The 16,609-nt window shown below is 35.6% G+C and overlaps 1 protein-coding gene across 1 annotated transcript; it reads left to right on the top strand.

Moving 5' to 3' along the window:
• The first annotated feature begins 302 nt into the window (after nt 1-302).
• Nucleotides 303-16,099, top strand: EMC3 (ER membrane protein complex subunit 3). The gene is made up of 5 exons (XM_053794451.2): nt 303-388; nt 4,872-4,972; nt 7,665-7,817; nt 7,924-8,085; nt 15,670-16,099. Exons 2-5 carry the CDS (start codon nt 4,879-4,881, stop codon nt 15,882-15,884), a joined length of 624 nt encoding a protein of 207 aa, XP_053650426.2. The 5' UTR covers nt 303-388; nt 4,872-4,878; the 3' UTR covers nt 15,885-16,099.
• The last annotated feature ends 510 nt before the right edge of the window (nt 16,100-16,609 follow it).

The raw sequence follows: 16,609 nt of genomic DNA on the forward strand, positions 1-16,609 counted from the left end.
ACCTTAACATTACAGAGGTACATAATGGGTCCAGGGACTGTACCTCAACGTTACAGAGGAACATAATGGGTTCATGGACTGTACCTTAACATTACAGAGGTACATAATGGGTCCAGGGACTGTACCTCAACATTACAGAGGTACATAATGGGTCTAAGGACTGTACCTCAACATTACAAAGGTACATAATGGGTCCAGGGACTGTACCTCAACATTACAGAGGTACATAATGGGTCCAGGGACTGTACCTCAACATTACAGAGGTACATAATGGGTCCAGGGACTGTACCTCAACATTAATCACCTTCCTGTGTGGTATACTGAGACACTATGTCAGTGTTCTGATCTCCACTCAGAAGAAGGTAGACCTCACCCAGCTGCAGGATAGGTCAGTATACCTTCTGTTATACCAGGGTATACCTGTTATGCCAGGGTATATCTGTTATACCAGGGTATACCTGTTATGCCAGGGTATATCTGTTATACCAGGGTATACCTGTTATACCAGGGTATACCTGTTATACCAGGGTATACCTGTTATACCAGGGTATACCTGTTATACCAGGGTATACCTGTTATACCAGGGTATACCTGTTATACCAGGGTATACCTGTTATACCAGGGTATACCTGTTATACCAGGGTATACCTGTTATACCAGGGTATACCTGTTATACCAGGGTATACCTGTTATGCCAGGGTATACCTGTTATACCAGGGTATACCTTTTATACCAGGGTATACCTGTTATACCAGGGTATACCTGTTATACCAGGGTATACCTGTTATGTCAGGGTATACCTGTTATACCAGGGTATACCTGTTATACCAGGGTATACCTGTTATACCAGGGTATACCTGTTATACCAGGGTATACCAGGGTATACCTGTTATGCCAGGGTATACCTGTTATACCAGGGTATACCTGTTATACCAGGGTATACCTGTTATACCAGGGTATACCTGTTATACCAGGGTATACCGTGCTGTTATACCAGGGTATTCCTTGCTGTTATACCAGGGTATTCCTTGCTGTTATACCAGGGTATTCCTTGCTGTTATACCAGGGTATTCCTTGCTGTTATGCCAGGGTATTCCTTGCTGTTATACCAGGGTATACCTGTTATACCTGGGTATACCTGTTATACCAGGGTATACCTGTTATACCAGGGTATTCCTTGCTGTTATACCAGGGTATTCCTTGCTGTTATACCAGGGTATTCCCTGCTGTTATGCCAGGGTATACCTGTTATACCAGGGTATACCTGTTATACCAGGGTATACCTGTTATACCAGGGTATACCTGTTATACCAGGGTATTCCTTGCTGTTATACCCGGGTATTTCTTGCTGTTATACCAGGGTATACCTGTTATGCCAGGGTATGCCTGTTATACCAGGGTATTCCTTGCTGTTATACCAGGGTATTCCTTGCTGTTATACCAGGGTATACCTTGCTGTTATACCAGAGTATACCTTGCTGTTATACCAGGGTATACCTTGCTGTTATACCAGGGTATACCTGTTAAACCAGGGTATATCTTGCTGTTATACCAGGGTATACCTTGCTGTTATACCAGTGTATACCTGTTAAACCAGGGTATATCTTGCTGTTATACCAGGGTATACCTTGCTGTTATACCAGGGTATACCTTGCTGTTATACCAGGGTATACCTTGCTGTTATACCAGGGTATACCTGTTAAACCAGGGTATACCTGTTATACCAGGGTATACCTTGCTGTTATACCAGGGTATACCTTGCTGTTATACCAGGGTATACCTGTTAAACCAGGGTATATCTTGCTGTTATACCAGGGTATACCTTGCTGTTATACCAGGGTATACCTTGCTGTTATACCAGGGTATACCTTGCTGTTATACCAGGGTATACCTGTTATACCAGGGTATACCTTGCTGTTATACCAGGGTATACCTTGCTGTTATACCAGGGTATTCCCTGCTGTTGTACCAGGGTATACCTTGTTATACCAGGGTATACTTTGCTGTTATGCCAGGGTATACCTTGCTGTCAGTATACCTTCTGTTTTACCAGGGTATACCTTGTTTTACCAGGGTATACCTTTGTCAGTATACCTTTCTGTTATACCAGGATATACCTTGTTGTTTTACCAGGGTATACCTTTGTCAGTATACCTTCTGTTATACCAGGGTATACCTTGTTGTCAGTATACCTTCTTTTATACCAGTGTATACCTTGCTGTTATGCCAGGGTATAACTTTATCAGTATACCTTCTGTTATATCAGGGTATACCTTGTTTTACCAGGGTATACCTTTGTCAGTATACCTTTCTGTTATACCAGGATATACCTTGTTGTTTTACCAGGGTATACCTTTGTCAGTATACCTTCTGTTATACCAGGATATACCTTGCTGTTTTACCAGGGTATACCTTTGTCAGTATACCTTCTATTATACCAAGGTATGCCTTTCTTGCAGTATACCTTGTTGTCAGTATACCTTCATTTATACCAAGATATATCTTTCAGTATACCGTGAGTTATACCAGGATATACCCTGATGTTAGTATACTTTCACTTATACCGGGGTGTACCTTTCAGTGTATCATGCTGTTATACCAGGGTACACCTTACTCTCAGTATTCCTTCACATATACCAGGGTATACCTTGCTGCAGTATAGGTCAGTATACTTTCGGTTATACCACTATATACCCTGCTGTCAGTATACCTTGTTATACCACTGTATACCAGCGGTAGGTCAGTATGCCTTCATTTTCACCAGTGTATACTCTTTTGTGGTATAAGCTAGTATCCCTTGCTGCCAGCATAATTTCAAGTATACCAATGTATTCCTTGCTTTTAGTATAATTTCAGGTATACCAGCTATGGGATAGGTCAATATACCTTCAGATATATCAGTGTATACCTTCAATTATACCAGTTTTATACCAGCAGTAGTATAGGTCAATATGCCTTCGGATGTACCTATATATACTCACTGCATAAGTCAGTATACCTGTAGATATACCAGTGTATATCCAGCTGTCAGTATACCTTCAGATATACCGGTGTATACCCAGCTGCTGGTTGAGATTCATCTCGTTCGTGGGGTCGTCCTGCCCTCGTTCCCTGGCGATTGAGTGTTATGTCTTACCTGACAGCTGTCCATTTAAAACGACCGACCCTAATACACATTATAGACTGGTTGTGACTCACGGAATCGTGAGAACATGTCAGTAAATTATGGACCAGGCAGGACTTGAATCCCTGGGTCTTTCGTGTGTAATATTCCCATGTCATGTAGGGGGGTATTGGTTAGGGGAATATGGGGGTAAGCGGGAGGGAGTCAGTAGGTAGGTGACAGGCGAGGCAGTAGGAGGGATGAGTGCGGAGGTAGGTAGGTAATGTGACAGGAGAGGTGAGCGGTAGGTGAGATGATTAGCGGAGGTAGGTAGGTAATGTGAGGTCACTGGTGACTACACCTTCACCTCTCATTACTCTACCCACCATCCTACTCTCCCTCTCACTACTTTAACTAAACATAAATAAATGGAGAAAATAACGGGGACCGTGAATATTACTATTCTACTCAAACACAGTTTATTAAGTCCTTGTACAATAATATATTTGGGAACAGGAGAACATTATTGTGGTTTAGATAAACGGGATGGTATGTATAAGCAGTGAGACAGGGAACACAATCAACTTGACCAAAATGAATGTAACTTACAATATAGTTCAGAGGACAGTTCATCACAGGAACTAAGCCACAGGTCCCAAGACCTACACAGCACGAGTACTGCGCCAAGCCAGTACTCTGCCCAATGCCTCCAACAGTCTCCTCCAGAGACTTCAGCAGCCTTCTCCCAAGCCCTGCACCCCAGCAGCAGCTCCGCTCGAAGTCTCTGCTCAGGAGCTCTGCACCCCAGCAGCAGCTCCGCTCGAATCCCTTGATCATGCTCTTCCTTGGGCTTTTATGGTGGTCCAAGCACCCTCCACAACCATGTGTACGACCTGACGCCTGGATTTGACGCCGTCAAGAACAAAAGACCTCAGACGTGGGCGTGGCTACCCGACATTGGCCAAGGCAGGTGTGACCATATAATTGGTTAAATTAGGTCTCCCCAGAGACCTCACAAGCCCAGCTGGACTACACACCCAATGTCAGAACTGTTCAAGGTGAATACAAAGTCCAGCCCTGCTGGTTCATCCTCTTTCTCTCAGGTAGTGTCCTTAACATGTTAATATATATGACTTTCCAGTACCACCTCCATCATCATAACTCTCCATGTTTCTTGACCCCCATGTGGCTGCATGTTTTCCCAGTCAGTCTCATTGTGCTTGAAATCCCCCATAACAAGTAACTTTGCCCTGGCCACCTCAGCTATTGTGTCCACCATTGCTCTAGTGATCTCATACACTTGTCTTGGTCTCCTGCTGTTTGGTGGTGGGTTGTACATCACTGCTCTCATCACCTTGGGACCCCAGTCTTAAGTGTTTCTACTATGTAGTCATCTGCTTCCCCTCTGACCAGTCCTCCCATCTCAAAAGTCCACTGGTTTTTGATGAGCAGTGCAACTCTCCTGCCCATCTGTTTCCTCTGTCTTTCCTCAGGATCTGATATCCAGCCAGGAAGATCACATATGTTATCTCTGTTATCTACATGAGCTTTGTTTCTGTGAGTGCTGTGATGTCTGGGGATGCCTCCATTACTCGTTATTGCCACTCCTCATCCTTATTTCTTATTTTGTGTGTGTGTGTGCATGTGCTTGCACATGCACACACTCACCTATTACTCCAATATATATTGCAGGGGTCATTGAGTCTCAGCTCCTGGCCCCGTGCTTGCATACATAGAGAGGTGTACATATATAAATGTTTCTTGACAGCCAAGCCATGATCCGGGCCAGGATGGTGAGAGAGAATGGTAAATATATACCTGAACAAGCATTCCTTATGAGACGACACTTCTTCAACAACGATGAGTCAGGTAATGTTGGGTTTGACACCTTGTCTGACTTATGTTGTGTGTTTGACAGCTTATTAGACCTATGTAGTGTATATTTGACATTATTAGACCTATGTAGTGTATATTTGACAGATTATTAGACCTATGTAGTGTATATTTGACATTATTAGACCTATGTAGTGTATATTTGACAAATTATTAGACCTATGTAGTGTATATTTGACAGATTATTAGACCTATGTAGTGTATATTTGACATTATTAGACCTATGTAGTGTATATTTGACAGATTATTAGACCTATGTAGTGTATATTTGACATTGTTAGACCTATGTAGTGTATTTGACAGATTATTAGACCTATGTAGTGTATATTTGACAGATTATTAGACCTCTGTGGTGTATATTTGACAGATTATCAGACTTACGTTGTGTATGTTTGACAGGTTACGTGAAGACAGTGACTCACGTCACGTATGTTTGACAGGTTACCTGAAGACAGTGACTCACGTAATGTATGTTTGACAGGTTACCTGAAGAAAGTGACTCACGCCATGTATGTTTGACAGGTTACCTGAAGACAGTGACTCATGTATGTTTGACAGGTTACCTGAAGACAATGACTCACGTCATGAATGTTTGACAGGTTACCTGAAGACAGTGACTCACGTCATGTATGTTTGACAGGTTACCTGAAGACAGTGACTCACGTCATGTATGTTTCACAGGTTACCTGAAGACAGTGACTCACGTCATGTATGTTTGACAGGTTACCTGAAGACAGTGACTCATGTATGTTTGACAGGTTACCTGAAGACAGTGACTCATGTATGTTTGACAGGTTACCTGAAGACAGTGACTCACGTATGTTTGACAGGTTACCTGAAGAAAGTGACTCGTGTATGTTTGACAGGTTACCTGAAGAAAGTGACTCGTGTATGTTTGACAGGTTACCTGAAGAAAGTGACTCGTGTATGTTTGACAGGTTACCTGAAGACAGTGACTCACATCATGTATGTTTGACAGGTTACCTGCAGACAGTGACTCACGTCATGTATGTTTGACAGGTTACCTGAAGAAAGTGACTCGTGTATGTTTGACAGGTTACCTGAAGACAGTGACTCGTGTAATGTATGTTTGACAGGTTACCTGAAGACAGTGACTCGTGTAATGTATGTTTGACAGGTTACCTGAAGACAGTGACTCGTGTAATGTATGTTTGACAGGTTACCTGCAGACAGTGACTCGTGTAATGTATGTTTGACAGGTTACCTGAACACAGTGACTCGTGTAATGTATGTTTGACAGGTTACCTGCAGACAGTGACTCACGTAATGTAATGTTTGACAGGTTACCTGAAGACAGTGACTCGTGTAATGTATGTTTGACAGGTTACCTGAAGACAGTGACTCGTGTAATGTATGTTTGACAAGTTACCTGAAGACAGTGACTCGTGTAATGTATGTTTGACAGGTTACCTGCAGACAGTGACTCGTGTAATGTATGTTTGACAAGTTACCTGAAGACAGTGACTCGTGTAATGTATGTTTGACAGGTTACCTGAAGACAGTGACTCGTGTAATGTATGTTTGACAGGTTACCTGAAGACAGTGACTCGTGTAATGTATGTTTGACAGGTTACCTGAAGACAGTGACTCACGTCACGTATGTTTGACAGGTTACCTGCAGACAGTGACTCACATAATGTAATGTTTGACAGGTTACCTGAAGACAGTGACTCACGTAATGTAATGTTTGACAGGTTACCTGAAGACAGTGACTCGTGTAATGTATGTTTGACAGGTTACCTGCAGACAGTGACTCGTGTAATGTAATGTTTGACAGGTTACCTGCAGACAGTGACTCGTGTAATGTATGTTTGACAGGTTACCTGCAGGCAGTGACTCACGTAATGTAATGTTTGACAGGTTACCTGCAGACAGTGACTCGTGTAATGTATGTTTGACAGGTTACCTGAAGACAGTGACTCACGTCACGTATGTTTGACAGGTTACCTGAAGACAGTGATTCGTGTAATGTATGTTTGACAGGTTACCTGAAGACAGTGACTCGTGTAATGTATGTTTGACAGGTTACCTGAAGACAGTGACTCGTGTAATGTATGTTTGACAGGTTACCTGCAGACAGTGACTCACGTAATGTAATGTTTGACAGGTTACCTGAAGACAGTGACTCACGTAATGTAATGTTTGACAGGTTACCTGAAGACAGTGACTCGTGTAATGTATGTTTGACAGGTTACCTGAAGACAGTGACTCGTGTAATGTATGTTTGACAGGTTACCTGTAGACAGTGACTCACGTCACGTATGTTTGACAGGTTACCTGAAGACAGTGACTCATGTAATGTATGTTTGACAGGTTACCTGAAGACAGTGACTCGTGTAATGTATGTTTGACAAGTTACCTGAAGACAGTGACTCGTGTAATGTAATGTTTGACAGGTTACCTGAAGACAGTGACTCGTGTAATGTAATGTTTGACAAGTTACCTGAAGACAGTGACTCGTGTAATGTAATGTTTGACAGGTTACCTGAAGACAGTGACTCGTGTAATGTAATGTTTGACAGGTTACCTGAAGACAGTGACTCGTGTAATGTAATGTTTGACAGGTTACCTGAAGACAGTGACTCGTGTAATGTAATGTTTGACAGGTTACCTGAAGACAGTGACTCGTGTAATGTATGTTTGACAGGTTACCTGAAGACAGTAAAGCGAGCTTCAGCACCACAACCCATGACTGACCCTAATATAATGGTCGAGATGTTGAAGGGGCAGTTGACCAACATGTTGCCCATGATTGCTATTGGTGGATGGATCAACTGGACATTCTCAGGCTTCGTTACTAGTAGGTCACATCTACTGTGTTACACTGCGTTACTAGCATGTTATACTGTGTTGATAGGTTACCAGCGTGTTACCAATATGTGACACCGTTGTTATCTTGCTGATAGCTAAAGTACCGTTCCCGCTGACGCTGAGATTCAAGCCCATGCTGCAGCGGGGTATCGAGCTGGTATCGCTGGATGCTTCCTGGGTATCGTCAGCATCCTGGTACTTCCTCAATGTATTTGGTCTGCGCTCCATCTATACCCTGGTACTGGGCGAGAATAATGGTGAGTAACTGCATACCAGTATTATACTACCAGTATTATACTACCAGTATTATACTACCAGTATTATACTACCAGTATTATACTACCAGTATTATACTACCAGTATTATACTACCAGTATTATACTACCAGTATTATACTACCAGTATTATACTACCAGTATTATACTAGTATTATACTACCAGTATTATACTAGTATTATACTACCAGTATTATACTACCAGTATTATACTACCAGTATTATACTACCAGTATTATACTAGTATTATACTAGTATTATACTACCAGTATTATACTAGTATTATACTACCAGTATTATACTAGTATTATACTACCAGTATTATACTAGTATTATACTACCAGTATTATACTACCAGTATTATACTACCAGTATTATACTAGTATTATACTAGTATTATACTACCAGTATTATACTAGTATTATACTACTACTAGTATTATACTACCAGTATTATACTACCAGTATTATACTACCAGTATTATACTACCAGTATTATACTAGTATTATACTAGTATTATACTACCAGTATTATACTAGTATTATACTACCAGTATTATACTACCAATATTATAATACCAGTATTATACTACCAGTATTATACTAGTATTACACTACCAGTATTATAATGCCAGTATTATACTAGTATTATACTACCAGTTTTATACTACCAGTATTATACTAGTATTATACTACCAGTATTATACTACCAGTATTATACTACCAGTATTATACTAGTATTATACTACCAGTATTATACTACCAGTATTATACTACCAGTATTATACTACCAGTATTATACTACCAGTATTATACTAGTATTATACTACCAGTATTATACTACCAGTACTACCAGTATTATACTACCAGTATTATACTACCAGTATTATACTAATAGTATTATACTACCAGTATTATACTACCAGTATTATACTACCAGTATTATACTAGTATTATACTACCAGTATTATACTAGTATTATACTACCAGTATTATACTACCAGTATTATGCTACCAGTATTATACTACAAGTATTATGCTACCAGTATTATACTACCAGTATTATACTACTAATGTTATACTACTAATATTATACTACTAGTATTATACTTCCAGTATTATACTACCAGTATTATACTACTAATGTTATACTACTAATATTATACTACTAGTATTATACTTCCAGTATTATACTACCAGTATTATACTACCAGTATTATACTACTAATATTATACTACCAGTATTATACTACCAGTATTATACTACTAATATGCTACTAGTATTATACTACCAGTATTATACTACCAGTATTATACTACCAGTATTATACTACTAATATTATACTACCAGTATTATACTAGTATTATACTACCAGTATTATACTACTAATATTATACTACCAGTATTATACTACTAGTATTATACTACCAGTATTATACTACCAGTATTATACTACCAGTATTATACTACTAATATTATACTACCAGTATTATACTACTAATATTATACTACCAGTATTATACTACTAATATGCTACTAGTATTATACTACCAGTATTGTAATACCAGTATTATACCACCAGTATTATACTACCAGTATTATACTACCAGTATTATACTACTAGTATTCTACCAGTATTATACTACCAGTATTATACTACTAATATTATACTACCAGTATTATACTACTAATATGCTACTAGTATTATACTACCAGTATTGTAATACCAGTATTATACTACCAGTATTATACTACCAGTATTATACTACTATTATACTACCAGTATTATACTACCAGTATTATACAACCAGTATTATACTACCAGTATTATACTACCAGTATTATACTACCAGTATTATACTACCAGTATTATACTACTAGTATTATACTACCAGTATTATACTACCAGTATTATACTACTAGTATTATACTACCAGTATTATACTACTAGTTGTGTACGAATGGTATATAATACCGACAAGATGAGAGTAAGACACATGTGCAACATCTGGGTATCTTTATTGTAGACGTTTCGCCATCCAGTGGCTTTATGAATACAAATTCCAGGACATAACTTGAAGACAGTAGAACTATGTACAGAAAATGAGGTAATCAGTCCCTCAACCTAGGAGTAGGTGCGAACAGCACGACTATGGTGCTGTTCGCACCTACTAATATACTACTAGTATTATACTACCAGTATTATACTACTAGTATTATACTACCAGTATTATGCTACCAGTATTATGCTACCAGTATTATACTACTAGTATTATACTACCAGTATTATACTACTAGTATTATACTACCACTATTATACTACCAGTATTATACTACCAGTGTTATACTACTAGTATTATACTACCAGTATTATACTACTAGTATTATACTACCAGTATTATACTACTAGTATTATACTACCAGTATTATACTACTAGTATTATACTACCAGTATTATACTACTAATATTATACTACCAGTATTATACTACCAGTATTATACTACTAATATTATACTACTAGTATTATACTACCAGTATTATACTACCAGTATTATACTACCAGTATTATACTATTAATATTATACTACTAGTATTATACTACCAGTATTATACTAATATTATACTGGCAGTATTATACTATTAATATTATACTACTAGTATTATACTACCAGTATTATACTACTAATATTATACTGCCAGTATTATACTACCAGTATTATACTACTAATATTATTCTACCAGTATTATACTACCAGTATTATACTACCAGTATTATACTACTAATATTATACTACTAGTATTATACTACCAGTAGTATACTAATATTATACTGGCAGTATTATACTACTAATATTATACTACTAGTATTATACTACTAATATTATACTACTAGTATACTACCAGTATTATACTACTAATATACTACCAGTATTATACTACCAGTATTATACTACCAGTATTATACTACCAGTATTATACTACCAGTATTATACTACTAATATTATACTACTAGTATTATACTACTAGTATTATACTACTAATATTATATTACCAGTATTATACTACCAGTATTATACTACCAGTATTATACTACCAGTATTATACTACTATTATACTACTAGTATTATACTACCAGTATTATACTACCAGTATTATACTACCAGTATTATACTACCGGTATTATACTATTAATATTATACTGCCAGTATTATACTGCCAGTATTATACTACCAGTATTATACTACTAGTATACTACCAGTATTATACTACCAGTATTATACTACCAGTATTATACTACTAGTATTATACTACCAGTATTATACTACCAGTATTATACTACTAGTATTATACTACAAATATTATACTACTAGTATTATACTACCAGTATTATACTACCAGTATTATACTACCAGTATTATACTACTAGTATTATACTACCAGTATTATACTACCAGTATTATACTACCAGTATTATACTACCAGTATTATACTACTAGTATTATACTACTAATATTATACTACTAGTATTATACTTCCAGTATTATACTACCAGTATTATACTACTAATATTATACTGCCAGTATTATACTACGAGTATTATACTACCAGTATTATACTACCAGTATTATACTACTAGTATTATACTACCAGTATTATACTACCAGTATTATACTACCAGTATTATACTACCAGTATTATACTACTAGTATTATACTACCAGTATTATACTACCAGTATTATACTACTAATATTATACTGCCAGTATTATACTACCAGTATTATACTACCAGTATTATACTACCAGTATTATACTACTAATATTATACTACTAATATTATACTACCAGTATTATACTACCAGTATTATACTACCAGTATTATACTACCAGTATTATACTATCAGTATTATACTACCAGTATTATACTACCAGTATTATACTACCAGTATTATACTACCAGTATTATACTACTAATATTATACTACTAATATTATACTACCAGTATTATACTACCAGTATTATACTACCAGTATTATACTACCAGTATTATACTATCAGTATTATACTACCAGTATTATACTACTAATATTATACTACCTGTATTATACTACCAGTATTATACTACCAGTATTATACTACCAGTATTATACTACCAGTATTATACTACTATTATACTACCAGTATTATACTACTAATATTATACTACTAGTATTATGCTACTAATATTATACTACTAGTATTGTACTACCAGTATTATACTACTAATGTTATACTACTAGTATTATACTACCAGTATTATACTACTAATATTATACTGCCAGTATTATACTACCAGTATTGTACTACCAGTATTATACTACCAGTATTATACTACCAGTATTATACTACCAGTATTATACTACTAATATTATACTACCAGTATTATACTACCAGTATTATACTACCAGTATTATACTACTAATATTATACTACTAATATTATACTCCTAATATTATACTACCAGTATTATACTACCAGTATTATACTACCAGTATTATACTACCAGTATTATACTACCAGTATTATACTACTAATATTATTCTACCAGTATTATACTACCAGTATTATACTACTAATATTATACTACTAGTATTATACTACCAGTAATGTACTAATATTATACTGGCAGTATTATACTACTAATATTATACTACTAGTATTATACTACCAGTATTATACTATCAGTATTATACTACTAATATTATACTACCAGTATTATACTACCAGTATTATACTACTAATATTATTCTACCAGTATTATACTACCAGTATTATACTACCAGTATTATACTACCAGTATTATACTACTAATATTATTCTACCAGTATTATACTATCAGTATTATACTACTAATATTATACTACTAGTATTATACTTCCAGTAATGTACTAATATTATACTGGCAGTATTATACTACTAATATTATACTACTAGTATTATACTACTAATATTATACTACTAGTATTATACTACCAGTATTATACTACTAATATTATACTACTAGTATTATACTTCCAGTAATGTACTAATATTATACTGGCAGTATTATACTACTAATATTATACTACTAGTATTATACTACTAGTATTATACTACCAGTATTATACTACTAATATACTACCAGTATTAAACTGCCAGTATTATACTACCAGTATTATACTACTAATATTATACTACCAGTATTATACTACTAATATTATACTACCAGTATTATACTACTAGTATTATACTACCAGTATTATACTACCAGTATTATACTACTAATATTATACTGCCAGTATTATACTACCAGTATTATACTACCAGTATTATACTACCAGTATTATACTACTAATATTATACTACTAATATTATACTACCAGTATTATACTACCAGTATTATACTACCAGTATTATACTACCAGTATTATACTATCAGTATTATACTACCAGTATTATACTACCAGTATTATACTACCAGTATTATACTACTATTATACTACTAGTATTATACTACCAGTATTATACTACCAGTATTATACTACCAGTATTATACTACTAATATTATACTGCCAGTATTATACTGCCAGTATTATACTACCAGTATTATACTACTAGTATACTACCAGTATTATACTACCAGTATTATACTACCAGTATTATACTACTAGTATTATACTACCAGTATTATACTACCAGTATTATACTACTAGTATTATACTACTAATATACAACTAGTATTATACTACCAGTATTATACTACCAGTATTATACTACTAATATTATACTGCCAGTATTATACTACCAGTATTATACTACCAGTATTATACTACCAGTATTATACTACCAGTATTATACTACTAATATTATACTACTAGTATTATACTACCAGTATTATACTACCAGTATTATACTACCAGTATTATACTACTAATATTATACTACCAGTATTATACTACTAATATTATACTGCCAGTATTATACTACCAGTATTATACTACCAGTATTATACTACAAGTATTATACTACCAGTATTATACTACTAATATTATACTACCAGTATTATACTACTAATATTATACTACTAGTATTATACTACCAGTATTATACTACCAGTATTATACTACAAGTATTATACTACCAGTATTATACTACTAATATTATACTGCCAGTATTATACTACCAGTATTATACTACCAGTATTATACTACCAGTATTATACTACTAATATTATACTACCAGTATTATACTACCAGTATTATACTACCAGTATTATACTACTAATATTATACTACTAATATTATACTACTAGTATTATACTACCAGTATTATACTACCTGTATTATACTACCAGTATTATACTACCAGTATTATACTTCCAGTATTATACTACCAGTATTATACTACTAATATTATACTACCAGTATTATACTACTAATATTATACTACTAATATTATACTACTAATATTATACTACCAGTATTATACTACCAGTATTATACTACCTGTATTATACTACCAGTATTATACTACCAGTATTATACTGCCAGTATTATACTACCAGTATTATACTACTAATATTATACTACCAGTATTATACTACTAATATTATACTACCAGTATTATACTACTAATATTATACTACCAGTATTATACTACCAGTATTATACTGCCAGTATTATACTACCAGTATTATACTACTAATATTATACTACTAATATTATACTACCAGTATTATACTACCAGTATTATACTGCCAGTATTATACTACCAGTATTATACTACTAATATTATACTACTAATATTATACTACCAGTATTATACTACCAGTATTATACTGCCAGTATTATGCTACCAGTATTATACTACTAATATTATACTACCAGTATTATACTACTAATATTATACTACTAATATTATACTACCAGTATTATACTACCAGTATTATACTACCTGTATTATACTACCAGTATTATACTACTAATATTATACTACTAATATTATACTACCAGTATTATACTACCAGTATTATACTACCAGTATTATACTACTAATATTATACTACTAATATTATACTACCAGTATTATACTACCAGTATTATACTACCTGTATTATACTACCAGTATTATACTACCTGTATTATACTACCAGTATTATTCTACCAGTATTCTACCAGTATTGCTCTCATACTGTCAGCTACCAGTATTGTTCTCTCACTGTCAGCTGCTGACACTACCAGTATTGTTCTCTCACTGTCAGCTGCTGACACTACCAGTATTGTTCTCTCACTGTCAGCTGCTGACACTACCAGTATTGTTCTCTCACTGTCAGCTGCTGACACTACCAGTATTGTTCTCTCACTGTCAGCTGCTGACACTACCAGTATTGTTCTCTCACTGTCAGCTGCTGACACTACCAGTATTGTTCTCTCACTGTCAGCTGCTGACACTACCAGTATTGTTCTCTCACTGTCAGCTGCTGACACTACCAGTATTGTTCTCTCACTGTCAGCTGCTGACACTACCAGTATTGTTCTCTCACTGTCAGCTGCTGACCAGGCCAGGATGATGGAAGAGCAGATGTCAGGAGCGGCCATGGCCATGCCTCAGGACCCTAAGGTGGCCTTCAAGGCCGAGTGGGAGGCCCTGGAGATCTCTGAACACAAGTGGGCACTCAGGGAGGTTGAGCTCGATCTCCTGGCCAAGCTGGACCTCCACTCAACCTCTTCCTTCAACTCTCACTCTTACGCTACTGCTACATAGGGCTCAGACTTCTCTACACGCAAGAAGAGGGGGATTTATTGAATCTTCTAAGTTAAGGAGGATTTACCCTTTTAAAAAAGGATTTACTATGTATTAAAGGGGATTTACAGTGTATTCAAAGGGATTTACATCCATTAAAGGGGATTTACTTTCATTAAAGGGGATTTACGTCTATTAAAGGGGATTTACTGTGTATTAAAAGGGATTAACTACCATTACTGTGTTTTAAAGAGGATTTACTGTTTTCTCCATTTTAAAGAGGATTTATTAAGTTATTGGGAGAATTATGGCAGTAAAATAATTGTCAAGGATGACCACTGAGTTATCTGATGGACCACTGAGTTATCTGGTGGACCACTGAGTTATCTGATGGACCACTGAGTTATCTGATGGACCACTGAGTTATCTGATGGACCACTGAGTTATCTGATGGACCACTGAGTTATCTGATGGACCACTGAGTTATCTGATGGACCACTGAGTTATCTGATGGACCACTGAGTTATCTGATGGACCACTGAGTTATCTGATGGACCACTGAGTTATCTGATGGACCACTGAGTTATCTGGTGGACCACTCAATTATCTGGTGGACCACTCAGTTATCTGATGGACTACTGAGTTATCTGGTGGACCACTCAGTTATCTGGTGGACCACTGAGTTATCTGGTGGACCACTGAGTTATCTGGTGGACCACTCAGTTATCTGATGGCCCACTCAGTTA

Source organism: Cherax quadricarinatus, unplaced genomic scaffold, assembly GCF_038502225.1.
Source record: "Cherax quadricarinatus isolate ZL_2023a unplaced genomic scaffold, ASM3850222v1 Contig30, whole genome shotgun sequence".
In the NCBI taxonomy this organism is placed as follows: Eukaryota; Metazoa; Arthropoda; class Malacostraca; order Decapoda; family Parastacidae; genus Cherax; species Cherax quadricarinatus.

Excerpts from the sequence above, each read along its gene's own strand:
- EMC3 (XM_053794451.2), top strand. The coding sequence starts at position 4,879 with ATGATCCGGGCCAGGATGGTGAGAGAGAATGGTAAATATATACCTGAA. Across the intron at positions 4,973-7,664 it reads CTTCAACAACGATGAGTCAG|GTTACCTGAAGACAGTAAAG; the intron begins GTAATGTTGGGT and ends TATGTTTGACAG. Across the intron at positions 7,818-7,923 it reads ATTCTCAGGCTTCGTTACTA|CTAAAGTACCGTTCCCGCTG; the intron begins GTAGGTCACATC and ends TCTTGCTGATAG.